The sequence below is a fragment of the Pongo pygmaeus genome, chromosome 2 (genome assembly GCF_028885625.2).
Source record: "Pongo pygmaeus isolate AG05252 chromosome 2, NHGRI_mPonPyg2-v2.0_pri, whole genome shotgun sequence".
Lineage (NCBI taxonomy): Eukaryota > Metazoa > Chordata > Mammalia > Primates > Hominidae > Pongo > Pongo pygmaeus.
This window is the reverse complement of record NC_085930.1, coordinates 208479408-208500529: the sequence shown is the minus strand read 5'-3', so window position 1 is coordinate 208500529 and position 21122 is coordinate 208479408. Positions and strand designations below refer to the sequence as shown.

Genomic DNA, 21122 nt, shown 5'->3' with positions numbered 1-21122 from the left:
GATGAATGTGTATTCTGGGAATCTCAACAAAGTAAATTCATAGTTGGAATTTTCATAAGACTTCTGCAAAGGCAGAGAGAAATAAGATCGTGACTACAGCTGTGTGATGATTTTATTTAAAAATATTACTAAGTTTTTAAACGTGATTTCAAATGGTGTGTTTCTGTTTCATATTGGACATAAGTAGATTGCAAGGCTAATGGAAAGTAGAAAAGTTAACTCATGAACATAAAAGAGATATGGATTTGAAAACAAAACATTTATTCATTTACTTCTGCTGCATATTTCTTGACTGCTGAATTTCATGAGAAGGGATTGTTCAGGGAGGGTCGTGGGGCTGAAGACCTGGAGAGGAGCTGGTGCTACTGCTGTTCAAATCTGAGGGTGGTGGAGATGGAGCCTTGGGGAGGAGCAGGTGCTGCCTTTTAAGTCTATGAGAGTCGTTGAGCTGGACGTCCAGGAAGGAGCCGGTGCTCCCACTGATGTCTTAGGTTGTGGAGCTGAAGACAACGAAGGAGCCAGTGTGGCTGTTCTGTGAGAGTCGTGGAGCTGGAGATCCAGGTGGGTGAGGTGTTCTAGCTCGGGGAGGAGCTGATGTTCTACCTTGAGGGCCCTGCAGCTGCAGACCCGGAGAGGAGCTGATGTTCTAGGTTGAGGGTCCTGCAGCTGGAGAGCTGGAGAGGAGCTGATGTTCTAGTTTGAGGGTCTTGCAACTGCAGACCTGGAGAAGAGCTGATGTTCTAGTTTGAGGGTCGAGCAGTTGAAGACCTGGAGAGGAACTGATGTGCTAGTTTGAAGGTTTTGCAGCTGCATACCTGGAGATTAGCTGATGTTCTTGTTTGAGGATCGTGCAGCTGCAGACCTGGAATGGAGCTGATGTTCTAGATTGAGGGTCTTGCAGCTGAAGACTTCAGGAGGATCTGATGTTGTTCGCGTTGAGGGTCTTTCAGTTGGACACCGAGGGAGGAGCTGATGTTCTAGATTTAGGGTCACGGAACTGGAGACTTGGAGAGAAGGTGATGTTCTAGTTTGAGAGTCTTGCAGCTGCAGACCCGGAGGGGAGCTGATGTTCTAGTTTGAGCGTCTTGCAGCTGCGGTCCGGGAGAGGAGCTGATGTTCTAATTTGAGGGTCATGCTGCTGCAAACCTGGAAGGGAGCTGATGTTCTACATTGAGGGTCGTGCAGCTGAAGACTTGGGAAGGAGCTGATGTTTGCGTTGAGGGTCTTTCAGCTGGAGACTCAGGGAGGATCTGATAATCTTTATTGAGGGTCATGGAGCTGGAGACCCGGAGAGGAGCTGATGTTCTAGTCAGTGGATCTTCCAGCTGCAGACCCAGGGAGAAGCTGATGTTCTACTGTTAGGTTCTTGCAGCTGCAAACCCAGAAAGGAGCTGATGTTCTAGATTGAGGGTCATGCAGCTAAAGATTCGGGGAGGAGCTGTTGTTGTTGTCAGAGGTTCGTGCCGTTAAGGACTCGGAGAGCAGCTGATGTTGTTCGTGTTGAGGGTCGTTCAGCAGGAGACTCAGGGAGCAGCTGATAATCTTGATTGAGGGTCATGGAGCTGGAGACCCGGACAGGAGCTGATGTTCTAGTCAGTGGATCTTCCAGCTGCAGACCCAGAGAGGAGCTGATGTTGTGCTGTTAGGTTCTTGCAGCTGCAGACGCGGAGAGGAGCTGATATTCTAGATTGAGGGTCATGTAGCTGAAGACTCGGGGAGGAGCTGATATTGTACTTAGAGGTTCATTCAGTTGAGGACTCGGGGAGGAGCTGAAGTGGTTCTCATTGAGGTTCTTTCAGGGAGAGACTCAGGGAGAAGCTGATAATCTTGATTGAGGGTCATGGAGCTGGAGAGCCGGAGAGGAGCTGATGTTGTAGTCAGTGGATCTTCCAGCTGCAGACCCAGGGAGGAGCTGATGTTCTACTGTTAGGTTCTTGTAGCTGCAGACCCAGAGAGGAGCTGATGTTCCAGATTGAGGGTCATGCAGCTGAAGATTTGGGGAGGAGCTGATGTTGTAGTTAGAGGTTCGTGCAGTTGAGGATTCGGGGAGGAGCTGCTGTTGTTTGCTTAGAGGGTCTTTCAGGTGGAGACTCAGGGAGGAGCTGATAATCTTCATTGTGGGTCATGGAGTTGGAAACCCGGACAGGAGCTGATGTTCTAGTTGGTGGATCTTCCAGCTGCAGACCCAGGGAGGAGCTGATGTTCTAGTTTTATGTTCTTGCAGCTGCAGACCCGCAGAGGAGCTGATGTTGTAGATTGAGGGTCGTGCAGCTGAAGACCCGGGGAGGAGCTAATGTTTTGGATTGAGTGTCGTGCAGCTGCAGACCCGGAGAGGAGCTGATATTCTAGTTTGAGTGTCTTACAGCTGCAGACCCGGTGAGGAGCTGATGTTGTAGTTTGAGGATCTTGCAACTGCAGACCCGGAGAGGAGCTGATGTTCTGTTTTGTGGATCTTGCAGTTGCAGACCCATAGAGGAGCTGATGTTCTAGTTTAAGGATCTTTTAGCTGCAGACCTGGAGAGGAGCTGATGTTGTAGTTTGAAGGTTGTGCAGCTGGAGACCTGGAGAGGAGCTGATGTTCTAGCTTGAGGGTCATGCAGCTGCACACCTGGAGAGGAGCTGATGTTCTAGATTGAGGGTCGTGCAGCTGCACACCTGGAGAGGAGCTGATGTTCTAGATTGAGGGTCGTGCAGCTGCACACCTGGAGAGGAGCTGATGTTCTAGATTGAGGGGCATGCAGCTGAAGACTCGGGAAGGAGCTGACGTTCCAGTTTGAGGGTCATGCAGCTGAAGACCCGAAAAGGAGCTGATGTTCTAATTTGAGGGTCATCCAGCTGAAGACTGGGGGAGGAGCTGATGTTGTTGGTTGAGAGTCATGTAACTGAGGACTCGGGGAGGAGCTGATGATGTTCGCGTTGAGCGTCTTTCAGCTGGAGACTCAGGGAGGAGCTGATAATCTTGATTCAGGGTCATGGAGCTGGAGACGCAGAGAGGAGCTGATGTTCTAGTCAGTGGATCTTCCAGCTGCAGACCCAGAGAGGAGCTGATGTTCTAGTTTTAGGTTCTTACAGCTGCAGACCTGGAGAGGAGCTGATGTTCTAGATTGAGGGTCATGCAGCTGAAGACTTGGGTAGGAGGTGATGTTGTAGTTTGAGGGTCGTGCAGTTGAGGACTCGGGGAGGAGCTGATGTTGTTGGCGTTGACGTCTTTCAGCTGGAGACTGAGGGAGGAGCTGATAATCTTGATTGAGGGTCATGGAGCTGGAGAGCTGGACAGGAGCTGATGTTCTAGGTAGTGGATCTTCCAGCTGCAGACCCGGAGAGGAGGTGATATTGTAGATTGAGGGTCATGCAGCTGAAGACTTGGGGAGGAGCTAATATTCTAATGTTAGGTTCTTGCAGCTGCATACCCAGAGAGTAGCTGATGTTCTAGACTGAGGGTCAGGCAGCTGAGGACTCGGGGAGGAGATGATGTTGTAGTTTGAGGGTGGTGAGCTGGAGACTCAGGGAGGATCTGATAATGTTGATTGAGGGTCATGGAGCTAGAGACCCAGATAGGAGCTGATGTTCTAGTTAGTGGATCTTCCAGCTTCAGAACCAGAGAGGAGCTAATGTTCTAGTTTTATGTTCTTGCAGCTGCAGACCCAGAGAGGAGCTGATGTTCTAGAATGAGGGTCATGCAACTGAAGACTCAGCGAGGAGCTGATATTGTAGTTTGAGAGTCATGCAGTTGACGACTCAGGGAGGAGCTGATGTTGTTGGCATTGAGGGTCTTTCAGCTGGACACTCAGAGAGAACCAGTAATCTTGATTGTGGGTCATGGAGCTGGAGACCCGGACAGGAGCTGATGTTCTAGGTAGTGTATCTTCCAGCTGCAGACCCGGAGAGGATCTGATGTTCTAGATTTTGGGTCATGCAGCTGAAGACTCGGGGAGAAGCTGATGTTGTAGTTGGAGTGCCATGCACTTGAGGAATTCGGGAGGACCTGATGTTGTTCACATTGAGGGTCTTTCAACTGGAGACTCAGGGAGGAGCTGATAATCTTGATTTAGGGTCATAAAGCTGGAGACCAGGACAGGAACTGATATTCTAGTCAGTGGATCTTCCAGCTGCAGACCCAGAGAGGTGCTGATGTTCTAGTTTTAGGTTCTTGCAGCTGCAGACCCGGAGAGGAGCTGATGTTCTAGATTGAGGGTCATGCAGCTGAAGACTCGTGGAGGAGCTGATGTTCTAGTATGAGGATCTTGCACTTGGAGACCTGGAGAGGAGCTGATGTTCTAGATTGAGGGTCTTGCAGCTGCAGATCTGGAATGCAGCTGATGATCTAGATTGAGGGTCGTGCAGCTGAAGACTTGGTGAGGAGCTGATGTTGTTCTCGTTGAGGGTCTTTCAGTTGGAGACTCAGGGAGGAGCTCATGTTCTAGATTTAGGGTCACGGAACTGGAGACCTGGAGAGGAGGTGATGTTTTAGTTTGAGTGTCTTGCAGCTGCAGACCTGGAGAGGAGCTGAAGTTCTAGTTTGAGGGTCTTGCAGCTGCAGACCTGGAGAGGAACTGATGTTCTAGTTTCAGGGTCTTGCAGCTGCAGACCTGGAGAGGAGCTGATGTTCTAGTTTGAAGGTCGTGCAGCTGCAGGCCTGAAGAGGAGCTGATGTTCTAGATTGAGGGTCATGCAGCTGCAGACCTGGAGACAGCTGATGTTCTACATTGAGCGTCATGCAACTGAAGACTTGGGGAGTAGCTGAGGTTCTAGTTTGAGGGTCATGCAGCTGAATACCTGGTTAGGAACTGATGTTCTAGATTGAGGGTCATCCAGCTGAAGACTCGGGTAGGAGCTGATGTTGTGGTTTGAGGGTCACTTAGTTGAGGACTCGGGGAGGAGCTGATGTTGTTCGCATTTAGCGTCTTTCAGCTGGAGACTCAGGGAGGAGCTGATAATCTTGATTGAGGGTCATGGAGCTGGAGACCTGGACAGGAGCTGATGATCTAGTTAGTGGATCTTCCATCTGCAGACCCAGAGAGGAGCTGATGTTCTAGTTTTAGGTTCTTGCAGCTGCAGACCCGGAGAGGAGCTGATGTTGTAGATTGAGAGTTATGCAGCTGAAGACTCGGGGAAGAGCTGATTTTGTAGTTAGAGGGTCATACAGTTGAGGTCTCGGGGAGGAGCTGATGTTGTTTACGTTGAGGGTCTTCCAGCTGGAGACTCAGGGAGGAGCTGATAATCTTGATTGTGGGTCTTCGAGCTGGAGACCCGGACAGGAGCTGATGTTCTAGTTAGTGGATCTTGCAGCTGCAGACCTGGAGAGGAGATGATGTTCTAGATTGAGGGTTTTGCAGCTGAAGACTCATGGAGGAGCTGATGTTGTAGTTTGAGGGTCGTGCAGTTGAGAACTTTGGGAGGAGCTGATGTTGTTCGCATTGAGGTCTTTCAGCGGGAGACTCAGGGAGGAGCTGATAATCTTGATTGAGAGTCATGGAGCTGGAGAGCAGGAAAGGAGGTTATGTTCTAGTTTTTCGATCTTCCAGCTGCAGACCCAGAGAGGAGCTGATGTCCTAGTTTTAGGTTCTTGCAGCTGAAGACCCATAGAGGAGCAGATGTTCTAGGTTGAGGGTCATGCAGCTGAAGACTCAGGGAGGAGCTGATGTTGTAGTTTGAGGGTCATGCACTTGAGGACTCGGGGAGGAGCTGATGTTTGTTTGCGTTGAAGGTCTTTCAGGTGGATACTCAGGGAGGAGCTGATAATCTTCTTTGAGGGTCATGGAGCTGGAGACCCAGACAGGAGTTGATGTTCTAGTCAGTGTATCTTCTAGCTGCAGACCCAGAGAGGAGCTGATTTTCTAGTTTTAGGTCCTTACAGCTGCAGACCCAGAGAGGAGCTGATGTTCTAGATTGAGGGTCATGCAGCTGAAGATCGGGGAGTAGCTGATGTTGCAGTTTGAGGGTCGTGCAGTTGCGGACTCGAGTAGGAGGTGATGTTGTTCGCGTTGAAGGTCTTTGAGCTGGAGACTCACGGAGGAGCTGGTAATCTTGATTGAGGGTCATGGAGCTGGAGAGCAGGACAGGAGCTTATGTTCTAGTTAGTGGATCTTCCAGCTGCAGACCCAGAGAGGGGCTGATGTTCTAGTTTTAGGTTCTTGCAGCTGGAGACCCGGAGAGGAGCTGATGTTCTAGATTGAGGGTCATGCAGCTGAAGACTCGGAGAGGAACTGATGTTTTAGTTTGAGAGTCGTGCAGTTGTAAACTCGGGGCGGAGCTGATGTTGTCGTTTGAGGGTCATGCAGTTGAGAACTCGGGGAGGGGCTGATTTTGTTCGAGTTAAAGGTCTTTTAGCTGGAGACTCAGGGAGGGGCTGGTAATCTTGATTGAGGGTCATGGATCTGGAGACCCAGACAGGAGCTGATCTTCTAGTTAGTGGATCTTCCAGTTGTAGATCCAGAGAGGAGCTGATTTTCTTCTGTTTGGTTCTTTCAGCTGCCAACCCGGAGAGGAGCTGATGTTCTAAATTGAGGATCATGTAGCTGAAGGCTCGTGGAGGAGCTGATGTTTTAGTTTGAGGGTCGTGTAGTTGAGGACTCAGGGAGGAGCTGATATTGTTGGCTCTGAGGGTGTTTCAGCTGGAGGAGCTGATAATGTTGATTGAGGGTCATGGAGCTGGAGACCCAGACAAGAGCTGATGTTCTAGTTAGTGGATCTTCCAGATGCAGACCCAGGGAGGAACTGATGTTTTAATTTTCCATTCTTGCAGCTGCAGACCGGCAGAGGAGCTGATGTTCTAGATTGAGCGTCATGCAGCTGAAGACTCGGGGAGGAGCTGATGTTGTAGTCTGAGGGTCGTGCAGTTGAGGACTCAGGGAGGAGCTGATATTGTTTGTGTTGAGGGTCTTTCAGCTGGAGACTCAGGGAGGAGCTGATAATCTTGATTGAGGGTGATGGAGCTGGATACCTGGGCAGAAGCTGATGTTCTAGTTAGTGGATCTTCCAGATGCATACCCAGGGAGAAGCTGATGTTTTAGTTTTCCGTTCTTGCAGCTGTAGACCCGCAGAGGAGCTGATGTTCTAGATTGAGGGTCATGCAGCTGAAGACTTGGGGAGGATCTGATGTTTTAGTTTGAGAGTCGTGCAGATGAAGGCTCGGAGAGGAGCTGATGTTGTAGTTTGAGGGTCATGCAGTTGAGGACTCAGGCCCGAGCTGATGTTGTTTGCGTTGAAGGTCTTTCAGCTAGAGAGTCACGGAGGAGCTGATAATCATGATTGAGCATCATGGAGCTGGAGACCCGGACAGGAGCTGATGTTCTAGTTAGTGGATCTTCCAGCTGCAGACCCAGGGAGGAGCTGATGTTCTAGTTTTAGATTCTTGCAGCTGCAGACCTGGAGAGAAGCTGATGTTCTAAATTGTGGGTCATGCAGCTGAAGACTCGGGGAGGAGCTTATGTTGTAGTTTGGGGGTCGTGTAGTTGAGGACTCAGGGAGGAGCTGATATTGTTGGCGTTGAGGTTCTTTCAGCTGGAGACTCAGGGAGGAGCTGATGTTCTAGATTTATGGTCATGGAACTGGAGACCTGGAGGGAAGCTGATGTTGTAGTTTGATGGTCTTGCAGCTGCAGACCCGGAGAGAAGCTGATGTAGCCTCAGGGTCTTGCAGCTACAGACCCAGAGAAGAACTGATGTTCTAGATTGAGGGTCGCACAGCTGAAGACTTGGGGAGAAGCTGATGTTCTAACTTGTGGGTTGTGCAGCTGAGGACTCGAGGAGGAGCTGATGTTGAGGGCTGTGTGGCTGGAGATCTGGCGGGGAGCTGTTGTTCCGGTTTGAGGGCTGGGGAGCTGATGTTCCAGTGTGATGGCCGTGCACCTGGAGACCCAGGGAGGAAGATGAAACTGGAACATCTGCTCCCCACAGTGCCTCCAGCTGCATGGCTCCGAAACTGGAACATCGCTTCCCACCCGGGTCTCCAGCTGCATGGCCGTGAAACTGCAACATCGGCAACCCCCAAGTCTCCAGCTGCAAGGCCCTCAAACTGGAACATCAGCTCCCCACCGGGTCTCCAGCTTCACGGCCCTCAAACTGGAACTTCAGCTCCCCACTGGGTATCCAGCTGCACGGCCCTCAGACTGGAACATCAGCTCCCCACTGGGTCTCCAGCTGCACAGCCCTCAAACTGGAACAGTTTGAATCTGGCGGCGAGCTGATGTTCCAGTTTGAGGGCCGTGCAGCTGGAGACCCGGTGGGGAGCTGAAATTCCAGTTTGAGGGCCGTGAAGCTGGAGACCCGGTGGGGAGCAGATGTTCCAGTTTGAGGGCTGTGCAGCTGGAGACCCAGGGGGAAGCTGATGTTCCAGTTGTAGGGCCGTGCTGCTGGAGACCCAGGGGTGGAGCTGATGTTCCAGTTTGAGGGCCGTGCAATTGATGACCCGGCGAGGAGCTGATGTTCAAGTTTGAGGTCTGTGCATCTGGAGACCCGCGGGGGAGCTGATGTTCCAGTTTGATGGCCGTGCAGCTGGAGACTCTGCTGGGAGCTGATGTTGCAATTTGAGGGCCATGCAGCTGGAGACGCGGTGGGGAGATGATGTTCCAGTTTGAGGGCCGTGCAGCTGGATACCCGGTGGGGATTTGATGTTCCAGTTTGAGGGCCGAGCATCTGGAGACCCGGTGGGGAGCCAGTGTTGCAGGTTGAGGGCCGTGGAGCTGGAGACCCGGGGCAGAAGCTGATGTTCCAGCTTGAGGTGGTGCAGCTGGAGACCCAGGGGGGAACTGATGTTGCAGTTTGAGGGCCGTGCAGCTGGATACCCTGTGGGGAGCTGATGTTCCTGTTTGAGAGCCATGCAGCTGGAGACCCTGTGGGGAGCTGATGTTCCTGTTTGAGAGCCGTGCAGCTGGAGATCTGGCGGGGAGCTGATGTTCTAGTTTGAGGGCCGTGAAGCTGGATACCTGGGGTGGAGCTGATGTTCCAGTTTGAGGGCTGTGCATCTGGAGACCCGGTGGGGAGCCAGTGTTGCAAGTTGAGGGCCGTGGAGCTGAAGACCCGGTGGGGTGAGCTGATGTTCCAGGTTGAGGGCCGTGCTGCTGGAGACCCAGCAGGGAGCTGATGTTGCAGTTTGAGGTGGTGCAGCTGGAGACCCGGGGGGGAACTGATGTTGCAATTTGAGGGCCGTGCAGCTGAAGACCCTGTGGGGAGCTGATGTTCCAGTTTAAGACCATGCAGCTGGAGACCCGGTGGGGAGCTGATGTTCCAGTTTGAGGGCCATGCATCTGGAGACCTCGTGGGGAGCCGATGTTTCAGTTTGAGGGCTGTGCCTCTGGATACCCGGAGGGGAGCTGATGTTGCAGGTTGAGGGCCTTGGAGCTGGAGACCTGGGAGGGGAGCTCATGTTACAGTTTGAGGGCCGTGAAGCTGGAGACCCGGTGGGGTACTGATGTTGCAGTTTGAGGGCCATGCAGCTGGATACCTGGCAGGAGCTGATGTTGCAGTTTGAGGGCTGTGCACCTGGAGCCCGGGGGTGGAGCTGATATTCCAGTTTGAGGGCTGTGCAGCTTGAGACCTGATGAGAGCTGATGTTCCAGTTTGCAGGCTGTGCATCTGGAGACCTGGCAGGGAGCTGATGTTCCAGTTTGAGGGCCGTGCATCTGGAGACCTGGTGGGGAGCTGATGTTGCAGGTTGAGGGCCGTGGAGCTGCAGACCTGGGCGGGGGGCTAATGTTCCAGTTTGAGGGCCATGAAGCTGGAGACCCGGGGTGGAACTGATGTTGCAGTTTGAGGGCCATGCAGCTGGATATCTGGCTGGGAGCTGATGTTGCAGTTTGAGGGCTGTGCACCTGGAGCCCCAGGGTGGAGCTGATATTCCAGTTTGAGGGCCGTGTAACTGGAAATCTGGTGGGGAACTGATGTTCCAGTTTAAGGGCCCTGCATCTGGAGACCTGTGGGGATCTGATGTTCTAGTTTTAGGGCCATGCAGCTGGAGACCCGGGGAGGAGCTGATGTTCCCGTTTGAGGTCTCCGCAGGTGGAGAGATGTTGTTCTAATTTGAGTGTGGTCCAGCTGGAGATCCAGGGATGAGATGTTCCTGCGGCTCAAATATGAGGGTCCCGGAGCTGGAATCTACATGAGGAGCCAATGCTGCCTCTGATGTCTTAGGTTGTGGAGCTGGAAACTCGCGGAGGAGCTGGTATTGGTGTTTCTAGTTGAGGGTCGTGGTATTTCCAGGGTTTCACAAAGGCCAGATTTTATTTCAGTTACTTAGAAGAGAAAGAAAATGTCTTCTGAAAGAGGTGAACTCAATCATTACCAATAGAAAAGGTATCCACTGTATTCATCTCTTATTAAAACAGGAAAATATAACATTTCCCCCCTTAGAATAATGTATATATATGTAACTTAAAGTTCTATCGTATGTAGCCGAACAATAAAATCTGGAAACCCCATTATTCTGGAATAATGGAATAATAACAACAAAATCTGGAAACAATAAAATCTGGAAACCCCATTATTCACATGTCAAAATGTTGAAACTATGACCAAAATATGAATACTGCTAGAGCTATCAGAAAGACACAAGACAAAAAGCTTCTTGCATATGTATAAAGCATATGTGATAATCTCAAAAAACTGTTCAAAATTATAATTACTTTCCAGTTTAAAAACTTCAATCCTAAATTTAAAAAAAAAAAATCTATACACAAACCACTGATTTGCCCAGACCAAAAAAAGAAAGAAAGAAGGAAAAATCAGTGGTAAGGTAAGCAGGACACAGAGGAGCTGATATTCACAGTTCTTACATGTACAACTCTTTCAGGAATTTTCCATAAAGTACTTTATTTTACAACCTGCTTGTCTTGTAAAATGGAAGGTCTACTTTTGTACATAAAAGTTTTATACGGTATTAAAACCAGAACTGTATGTAAAATACTGCATCTAAATGTTTCTACATAATCTTGTTCCATTGGTTCATCGGTGACTTCCGCGGGTTCGTCATCATTTTCCATGGATGATTCTGAAAGAATCTCTCCAGTTTTACTGGAATTGGATCCTGCTAATTCTTCTGTTTCACGGCAGTCAGAAGAACCACTACTTTCAGGGCCTTCATTTTCATTACCTTCAGAATGTAGTAAATTTTTCTCAGCTTGAGACACATTAGATTCCTCCATCTGATTATTTTCCTCAGAAGTCTCTTCATTCATAGTTGAGGCATCATCAGATTCTTTTTCTTGATTGTTTCTTTCTGGAATCATTTCTCTTGATGTCATAAAAGCCTCTAAAAATAAGCAAATGTTGTACTTAAATTTTATTTTCAAAATTCCTCCACAGTTAAGTTTCATGAGTTCGGATGTTCTATAGTTCAGATCACATCCCCTGAAATTCAGCGGCAGCTACATACAGGTGGGAGAGAAGCCCAGCGTCGGCATTACAAGGAGTTCCATGATGTACAATTCTTTCACGAAAACAATGAAAGCAAGAATTTGAGGATCTCCTTACTCCTCCCTTTTACGGATGGTCTCTCAATACCTTCTTCTTCCTCTTCATCCTCTTCTTCATCCTCTTCTGTACGTGCTGCTGGGTACAACAGCTTTCTTTATCTTTATCCTGAGATGAAGATGATGCTTCTGTTTCTTCTACCATAACTGAAGAAATTTCGCTGCAAATTGTTTGACTGGCTGTTTCTCTGACTTCATCTTTTTTGTCAAACCTGAGTCTTTTTACCTCATGCCCCTCAGCTTCCACAGCATCTTCATCTGGATGTTTATTTTTCAAAGGGCTCACTGAGGAGACTTCTGATTCAGATGTCAAAGAGTCACTGTGATTTTTCTCTTCATTTTGCTGCATATGTGCCTCTTTGCTGTCTGTGCTCTCAGGCAACCCATTTGTTGTCATGGGGGCTGACAAAGAAACCTTTGGTCGATTAAGTGGCCTGGGTGTCCCAGGCCCATTTATATTAGACCTCTCAGTATAGCTTGGTGCATTTCCAGGAAACATAACACCATTCCTTCGATTTAAACTATTGGAATTGTTTTTCTCTGAAGAAGGATAAACACAGCTAACAACCATCAGGTTCTTTTCTACTCCTCTGAGAAATTTGTCTGTTCCTGTATAGTTTCTCCTTGGATCTGTTAACAATTCACATAGTCGCTGAATAGTAAAAGGGATACCATTAAATCCAGTGACAATTTTCAGTATTCTTTCCTTTGTTTCATCAAAGGGAATATATTCCACATTAGGGTTGGGAGGACCTCTTGGCTCAGGAGCTGAAGTTCTGAAATCATCCATCACTTTCTCCAGTTTGAAAATAAAATAGCCTTTAAATTGGGACCACTGAATCTGTTTCTCCAGTCTTGGCTACATGACAAAGAAACTTATCCAGGACAGGACAAACTTTCTTTTTCCCCCTCTTCTCAAAGTCTTCCAGCGCCTCCTGGAGCCTCTTGACCTCCATGGCTTCCTGGAGTCCTTCACAGTCTCTGCCTCCCTCCGCGGGTCTCTTGGGGACTGGAACGCCTCCCCCCACCCCCCCCCACGTCCTCCCACTCCCTCGCACACACTCCAGCTCGCAGGCCAAGTGGGGTGGGGGGGAACGAAGGGAGCCAGGGAAACGTGTGAGAGAGGGAGACCGACAGAGCGAGCACCTCCCCAAGCCGCTACCACCAACCCTCCAACATGGCGCCTGGCACGTCACCCTAAAAAGTTATTTCTTGGAGAAGTGATGGATGACAGAGATTAATCTGAGAGTTACTATTAATGGAGAAACTTAGAACTTACCATTTTTCCTGTGAGGTTTTGGTGCTGATACTGCTATTCTGTGAGTTCTGGCAATTGAGTCCGTTCCCACAGCCTGGTGATGCAGCAGGTGTCACAGAAGGACCCTGTCCCAGCTGGTCCTGCTCCACTGCTATGATGGTGTGGCCTCTGATCTGTGACCGTGTCTTGAGGGGAGACCAGGCCCTTGATCACAAGCGTATCCATGGTGAGGTTCCGTGGATGGAAGCTCATGGATGTTCCTTCCTGATGTTCATCTGCCACCTTGCTATTTAATGCATCTTGTTTATAATTGTCTTCCAAATATTGAATAGAAATAAAGCATTTGTACAGTATGGGTAAGGTATAAAGAATATTGACACATTGGACACAGTGGACCTCCACCAGGTTTAGGGAGCAGAATCTCAAGAGACATAACTTTGGATGCTCCCTGGAGGCCCTGCCTGAGTCCCAGTCCCTTCCCTTCTCCTACGGAGGGAATCGCTTCCTGCTTTAGTCTTTATTATTCCTACACTTTCCCTGATAGTACGTTTCTTTCACCGTACGTTTACATCCCTGAAAAATATTCCATTTCATTTTGGAACTGTGTTTTGTTTTTGAGGCAGGGTCTTCCTCTGTTGCCTTGGCTGTAGTTTTGAACTTTGATGTGAGGAAATTCTCCTGCGTGGCTGCTCCTACACTGCAGAGCTCTGAGCATCTGCTCTATATCTATTTTTGTCCTCCATTCCCTCCCTGAGACCCACCCACACTGACATGGTTCATTTTCATTGCTGCGTGATCGCCCGTCTGAGGGGAACATGGGAAATGTCTTCATCTCCCTGTGGATGAGTGTTTGGCCAGGTGGGAGCCCTGAGGACTGTGTTTTGTTGGGAACATTCTTGAGTGTTTCTTTTGTACACAAGTGCAAGTTTCTTCTGGTCAGTAGCTTTCAAGTTTTAAAATTTCATCCCAGGTAAGAAATGTAAGTTTCCTCATAACCCACAACACACACTCTTTCATATAGAAGCATAACAGAAATATACTTCACAACCGTTCTCAGCAGTGCCTGGTGTTCCTGCTTCTCTCCATTCTCCCCAACACTGGCATGGATTGGGTTGTGGGATTTTTGCCCGTCTGGTGGGTGTCACGTGATATGTCCCCCTGTTAGGCTGAGCCCCTCTTCATGTTTTCATTAGCCATTCCTCCACATTTCCTCTTCTGTGGAGGGCCGGTTCAGCTCTTTTGCCCAGTTTCTGTTAAGTTGTTTGAATTTTTGCACTTTTCCTTTATTATTCCCATTACTATGTTTTTGAGACAGAGTCTCACTCTGTCACCCAGGCTGGAGTGCAGTGGCGCAATCTCAGCTCACTGCAACCTCCATCTTCTGGGTTCAAATGATTCTCCTGCCTCAGCCTCCCAAGTGGCTGGGATTACAGGCATGCACCACCATGCCCAGCTAATTTTTATACTTTTACTAGAGATGGGGTTTCACCATGTTGTCCAGGCTGGTCTGAAACTCCTAACCTGAGATGATTCTCCCACTTCAGCCTCCCAAAGTGCTGGGATTATAGGCATGAGCCACCATGCCCGGCGTGCCTTTTTCTTTTTCAAAAGGACTCTTTCTAGATTATACCTATTCATTCCGGTGACTATATGTGTGGCAAAGATGGGTTTGAATCCACCAGGATAAACGTGCCGGGTCTCCTCTCTGATGGGAGAAGAGACAGAGAGGGATAGAAGGGTGCAGAGAATCAGAGCCAGGAGGAGGCCGAGTCAGGCGGGGGTTGCAGGCTGCTGTGAGGACTTGGCTCCTTCTCTGAGTCGGGTGGGATTAGCAGGGGATTTGAACAGAGGAACCGTGGGATCTCCCTTATGCATTTCTGCCATGGTTGGCTCAGCTGAATGCACCTCTTGAACAAGACTTGGCCTTGGACACCCAGAGGCCCTTGGTTGAGGGTTTACCTCCTGGCATGGCCACTGACACATCCACGTTTGGCTCCCGCACGGCTCGGCGGCCCCAAGACCTGCTCTGCCTGGGCTTCTCATTGGTGGCATTTCTCAAGTTTGTCCCCTCTCAAGTCTGCCCCATCCGGAAAACCAAACACCTCTCTCTCCTACATGGAAACCCCCGTCAGCACCTCGTCCTGACTCACAGGGCATCCCGTCAACATCACAGTCCTGACCTTCCCACACAGACAAGCTCATGGGACCCCGTGATGGACCAGGACAGCGCCAGCACTAAGACGTGCCCTGAAACTCACAGGAAGAGCGGACCAAGAAGATGGGAACAGCACGGGGCACTGCGAGCTGCAAACGCCCACGATACTGTGAGAGATGGAGAAAGGTACGGCCATAGCTGACACAAAATGTTACTCAACATTTATTAAAGGCCTAAATGGAGAACATAACGCTATCAAACCCCTAGGTAAAAACACGGGAAAATTTGTATGGCCTGGGGTTAAACGAAAAGTTCTTAGACATGACACCAAAAGCATGATTCATAAAAGATTGACAAATTCAATTTAGTCATAAATTTAAAATTATAATTCTATAAAGCAATATAAAAATCTAAAGAGAATGAAACACAAACTATGGTCTAGAAGAAAACATTTGTGAATCACACATCTCACAACGTATTGGCACGCAGAATATATGAAGAACCATCAAAACTTAACTATAAGAAATTAAAAACCCCAGTATTAAAGAGAGGGCAAATATTTGAATGGAGGCCTCATCAAAGAAGGTATAAGGAAGGCATATTGCCTGAGAAAGAGGCTCAACATCATAGAGACGCTGGGGAAATGCCAGTCAACAGTACCTCTGCAAATCTATTAAAATAGGTAAAAACAGACAAAAACCATAGGCCAACCCAGGTTCTAGTGATGATGCAGAGGAATTGGGACCCTCATAAGCTGCAGTGGGAATGGGAGGGGTCCCGCCATGCTGGAAAGTGGTCCGGGAGTTTCTATGAAGTTAAGCACATCCTTACCACGTCATCCAGCAACCCCGCTCCTGAAATGTCCCCCAAGAGAAAACTTAAACGTGCACACACAAACCTGCACACAAGTGTTTAGGCTTCATTCCTCATTGCCAATAACTGGAAGAAAACACAATGTCCATCGGCAGGAGCAGGAGAAGGGGTGAACCAACGCGGATGCCTCCACGTAGGGGGCACCAACCAGTAGTGGAAAGATGCACCCAAATGCCCCAGGTCTCCCAGGCCACATGCCCGGTGAAGGAAGCTAGTTTCGGTGGGCACAGGCCGAAGAATGCCAATACATGACATCTTGGAGAAGACAGTGTACCATGTTGGGGAGCAGGGCAGTGTTTTCGAGGGGCTACGGGTGGAGGGGCGAATGGAGGAGCTCTCTGGGGTGATGGCGTGAGCACCTGCACCTCACTGTGGGCTGCTGTGGCTGAGGGGCTGCGCAGCAAACACTGGCTTCAGTACAGGCAGACTGAAGGAGGAAGGCTCCCACAACTCAAAGACAGAGGGTGTCACCTCCATGAAACAAAAACATATTTTAAAAAAACTCTTAAAATTAAGAAAAAACAGAAAAAGTATTTCGTAAGCACATTGACTTTGAGTTGACATAATCTACCTGGGAGCATGGAACTGAAACCACAGGCTTGGCAATCCCGGAGGGAGAGGGTGGAGGGTTTAGACCTCAGTTGAATGGCTCAGTACCTGGCTATAGGAAATAACATTTAAAAAGCAGCAGGCTGGAAATAATTTCTGCTGATGAGGTTGCATTTCTCCAGAGAGCCGGCAGAGTAAATTAAAGCAATATAGCCTTGCTCTGTTGCCCAGGCTGCAGTGCAGTGGCGCCATCTCCACTCACTGTCAGCTCCGCGGGAGAATCTCTTGAACCCTGGAGGCAGAGGTTGCAGTGAGCCGAGATCCCGCCATTCCACTCCAGCCTGGGCAACAAGAGCGAAACTCCGTCTCAAACCAAACAAAATTAGATAACTAACCCAGGACTAAAACAGCGTAACTTAAAAAAAAAAAGTCTAGGAGGTATTATGTTCATTCCCTGCAAGCCAATAGAGGCCATGTCTGGGGCATACATTTAAAAAAATGATCCTCAAGATAAAGTTATGGTCACAAATATGTTGTGTACGGTGTTATTAAGAGCAAAAATGGGAAACAACCCAAATATCAATAAAATGGGACTCAACCCTTGCAAATTTACTAAAATAACTGAAAATTGTTAAACATGCAGAAGACGAAGATTTTAATAATTTAAAGTGAAAAGACAGGAAACATAATTACTAATGATTATCGGTTTATTTTTCATGCCACTTCATTCCACAAACATATTTCAGATACCTTAGAAAAAGACACACTAGAAATATTAAAATACTATCTGAACCAGAAGCAAAATCAGGGTAAGCTAGCAGAAAGGCATATAAGCCAAAGGGCTCTACCCAGCTTTCAAAGCTGACCACGGCCCTGCGCAGTGACTATGTCGGTAATCTCCGCACTTGGGGAGGCCGAGGAGGGAGGATCACTTCAGGCCAGAAGTTCGAGACCAGCCTGGGCAACAGCAAGATCCCGCCTCTACAAAAAATTTAAAAATCAGCCAGAAGCCAGAGGCTGGGGACATGGCTGATGATCTCTCCCCCCTCCCTCGGAGGCCGGAAACCGACGGTCTCTCCCGCTCACTAGAGGCCGGAGGCCCCGGGCCGCTCCCGCCCACCTCAGCGGATGAGCGCCGCCCCTTGGATCCCATTTCCTGTGGTCTGGACGTTCAGGCCCTCTCGGTCTGGGAGATCCCGGAGAACCACCCACGGGGCTTTAAAAAATGTTGGTGCCCAACACCTCCCCGAAATAGGGCCCGCCCCATCTCGGTCGGGGAGCGCGGGACCTCCGTGTCCACCCAGCGGCAACGTCCGCGGGTCCGCTTTGCGCAGGCGCGGCGCCCCCGCCCCTTAGACCCTGGCCCGGCGTGGCGTGGTGCGCAGGCGCGGTGTCCCCCAATACCGCCCCCCCCTCCCTGACCCGGGCGTGGTGCGCGGGTCGAGTCCCCCCCGCGCCACAAGCTCTAACCCCGTGTGGTGCGCAGGCGCAGTCTGCGCAGGGACTGCGGGACTGCGCGGCGGCGACTACCGACATATCGGGGGTTCGGGGCCTGTCGCGCCTGCTAAGCGCTTGGCGCCTGGCGCTGGCCAAGGCGGTGAGTCCCTGCGGCGGACCGGGGCGGGGCAGGGCAGGTGGGGGGCGAGGCGGCGGTAGGAGAGGGACGGTCCCCAGCGGGTCCGAGCGGAGCGGGCGCCGGGTCCCCGCGCCCCCTGCCCGGGGATCGGGAAGGGGCTGGGAGAGCTCGGGCCGGTGCGAGGAGGAGCCGCGGGGTGTACTCGGGGGCCTGGGGAGCTCGGTCCTTAGCAGGTAGTCCGCGTCCCGGTGAAGGTCACGACCCCGCGGGCTTGCTGGGCGTCTCCTCCGCCGCTTTGGTCCGGGCCTGGGGTCCGGCGGCTTCGCGGGCTGAGGTAGCCCCTCGCCTCAGTGCCTGGCGGGTGGACTCGGGGAGGAGTCGTGTCTGCCGAAGGTCACCGGGGTGGAGCCCTGGCTGGGCCGGGAGTCTGAGGACCTCTGTGAGGGTTGTCCTGAGGGGCCGCCCGCAGCCCGTGGGTGGGGCTGGCGGGGCGGGTGAAACCGCCCGGGTGGGTGCGAGGAGTGGCCGGGCTTGGCCGCGTGGGCGTCCGGTGGGAAGCGCTGCGCGCCCGAGCTTGGGCTTGTAGTTCCCGTTTCCAGAAAGCGCAAATCTGTGCATGTCCACTTCGGGACCTTGTAAGCTAAGGGCCTCTACTTTGGGTCCTGTTTGGTGGCCCTTGTGCCACCAAAAACGTGCCAGTGTTTAAAAGCAGCTGTGCCAGTTTTTAAAAATGAGACGGAGAGCTCAGGGCACTGACCGAGTGAGGACTCCAGGACCTGTGCTTGCCTGTGCGCTGAGTACCTGGAGGGCCGGGCTCCGCTTAGTCCAGGACGATGGTCAGGGTTATACTTCCCTGAGCCCTTGCTCTCTGAGTTTGTCTGAATGTGCCCTCTACGATTGCATCTTCAGAATCGGCCTTCTGGGATTGTATTTAATCAAGCTAAATTGGATAGGTTTAGTTTGGTTCTTTTAAATGAACTTACCCACCCACCTCCTTAATTACAAAGTAATTTTAAATTGCAGAGTAAAAATCTCAATAGGAACCAAGGCATTCAGCAATATTGATTTGAATTATGCCTGTAATTGTGCAATTTTCTCCTTTTTGAAATAGTTATTAAAAACCTTTTTGAATTAAATGTGAGGATTAGTCATACAGCCATCCTGTCAACATCAGAAAGCGTGTAAACCGTTCTAGTGTGTTGCTGTGGTTGGTGCTGACTGAGCAGAGACCCCCACCGCATCTTGGGCTCTTAGGAGCTGCTAGGAGGGCGTCCACAAGCAGGAAGTAAAGCCCATGGTCAGTGGGACTTTTTAGGGGAAATGGTAGCTTGTGATTGGAGAAGAGCTAGATAGAGCTAGTTTCTCTGTCCTCAACCTAGATGGTGCCCAGTGTTCCTTCTGCAGACTAAGACCCCAGGCACCTCAGACAAGATGGCAAGATAGCAAAACGGAACCAAAATTTAGTCTTGGGTTTTGTAAAAGTCTTTTTTACAAAAAAAATCTTGATGAAGGTAGTTTTTCCTACAGAAAGTCGTGCGTTTTTAGGTTCTTCGTTGGCTGCCTTTGTGATTGTGTAGGTTGTACATGCAGATTAGTTTCTTGCTGATGATTTGTAGGTGCATTTTATTCGATGAGGACCCCTTACTTTGCTAGATTTCGTATATTAATGTCGCTGCACTTCTTCCTTTTCCCCCTCCACCTCCTAATTCAGTCATCTGAAATTCTGTATTGTTAAGCAAGGTCGAAGTATTCCTTTTAGTTATATGTTCCCCATTTTATTTCTTAGAGGAAATGTTTGATAGTTTCTCCTAAAGAAATTAATAATTGGCACAAAAGACTAGTTTTGTGTCAAAACTAGTTTTGAGTTTTATCTAAAGACTGACATTGGCTTAAAGTTGGGCTTTCCAAATTCAGAAATCTGCCCCAGATTAGATTTAGATGCAGAGGGTTAGTGTCCTTTTCCCCAGAGGGATGGCGTGATAATTTGTTCAAGATTGTGTTATAGTAGCTGTCCCTTTTAAGCTAGCTCTGTGTGTGTGGTGAGGGGTGGGCCGTGTGTATTCCACATCAACATCCTAGAAAGAACAAATAAACATTTAGTGATCTCACTGTTTCTACTTACGTTTGGTATAATATGCTGTTTTTATAGGTGCTATTACCTATGTTAATAGGGCACTTTACAAAATTTTCAAGAACGTTTGTATTAAAATTATTTCAAAGACTTCTTTCTTAAAATATGATCTTACCGTGTAAAAAATTATACTGAGGTAGAAGAATATTCATTCTTTCTCGTTTTCTGAAAAAAGAAAAAACTAAATTAGCTTATGTCAATAAAAACAGAGACTAGAAATTGGAGAAATGAATAATTTTTTATCCCACATAATAAGTAATTTCTGAATTGCAAGTATTTCTAAATACTTGAAGACATCCCTCACGTCCCCTCTTCCGATTGCTGAGTGTATAATTTCCTAAAGCTTTTTTTTTCTTTTCTTTTGTTTTTTGGAGACATTGTCTTGCTCTGTCGCCCAGGCTGGAGTACGGTGGCACAGTCTAGGCTTACTGCAACCTCTGCCTCCTGGGTTCAAGGAATTCTCCTGCCTTAGCTTCCCAAGTAGCTGGGATTACAGGTGCCCGCCACCACGCCCAGCTAATTTTTTGTAGAGAGGGGGTTTCGCCATGTTGGCCAGACTGGTCTCGAACTCCTGACTTCCGGTGATCCGCCCACCTTGGCCTCCCAAAAATGCTGGGATTACAGGCATGAGCCACCGCGCCCAGCCCCTAAAACTATTCTTTATGATATTTCTGAGACTACTTAGTGGTCTTCTAAAATGCCGCCAGCAGAATGGAAAACGTATCCCCTAAATGGCTGGCCAATCTTAGCATATGGGACAGTGTCACCTCTCTCACACAGAGCCACTAAAAACTAAACACTAAAACCAGTTTTCATGAGTAAAGGTTTCTAAGATGGAAAATTTAAGCAGCGAGATATCTCAAGTTGTAGATGTTGGCCAGGAAAAAGCCAGCAGCAGCCAGGCAGGGGAGAGTGTGCATCTGACATCCTCCTGTGTGATGAAGGGATGACACGTCTTCCCTCTGGGCTGTCAGCTTTTACTGTTCCAGGATACAGATGTCCTGATTCAGTGTCCAGTGCCTTTTGAACTGACCGCAAGCCCTCATGGACGATTGGAAGTGTAATGTGGAAAGGGCTCTGATGGAGCCAGTTAAAATGCTTCATTATTTGCAA

The 21122-nt window shown here is 49.4% G+C and overlaps 2 protein-coding genes and 1 pseudogene across 2 annotated transcripts in view; 1 reads left to right on the top strand and 2 right to left on the bottom strand.

Annotated features, from left to right (window-relative positions):
• Positions 1-5824: 5824 nt before the first annotated feature.
• Positions 5825-9247, bottom strand: LOC129032770 (mucin-2-like). Its single transcript, XM_054480571.2, has one exon. It carries the CDS (start codon positions 9245-9247, stop codon positions 8153-8155), a length of 1095 nt encoding a protein of 364 aa, XP_054336546.1. The 3' UTR covers positions 5825-8152.
• Positions 9248-10807: 1560 nt separating this feature from the next.
• Positions 10808-12438, bottom strand: LOC129032774 (serine/threonine-protein phosphatase 4 regulatory subunit 2-like; annotated as a pseudogene).
• A 2254-nt stretch (positions 12439-14692) lies between these two features.
• Positions 14693-21122, top strand: part of LOC129033011 (succinate dehydrogenase [ubiquinone] flavoprotein subunit, mitochondrial-like) — a 29594-nt gene continuing 23164 nt past the window's right edge. The window contains 3 exon segments of the mRNA XM_063661435.1: positions 14693-15066; positions 17360-17486; positions 17558-17899. Of these exon segments, the coding sequence (XP_063517505.1) occupies positions 14693-15066; positions 17360-17486; positions 17558-17899 (843 nt within the window).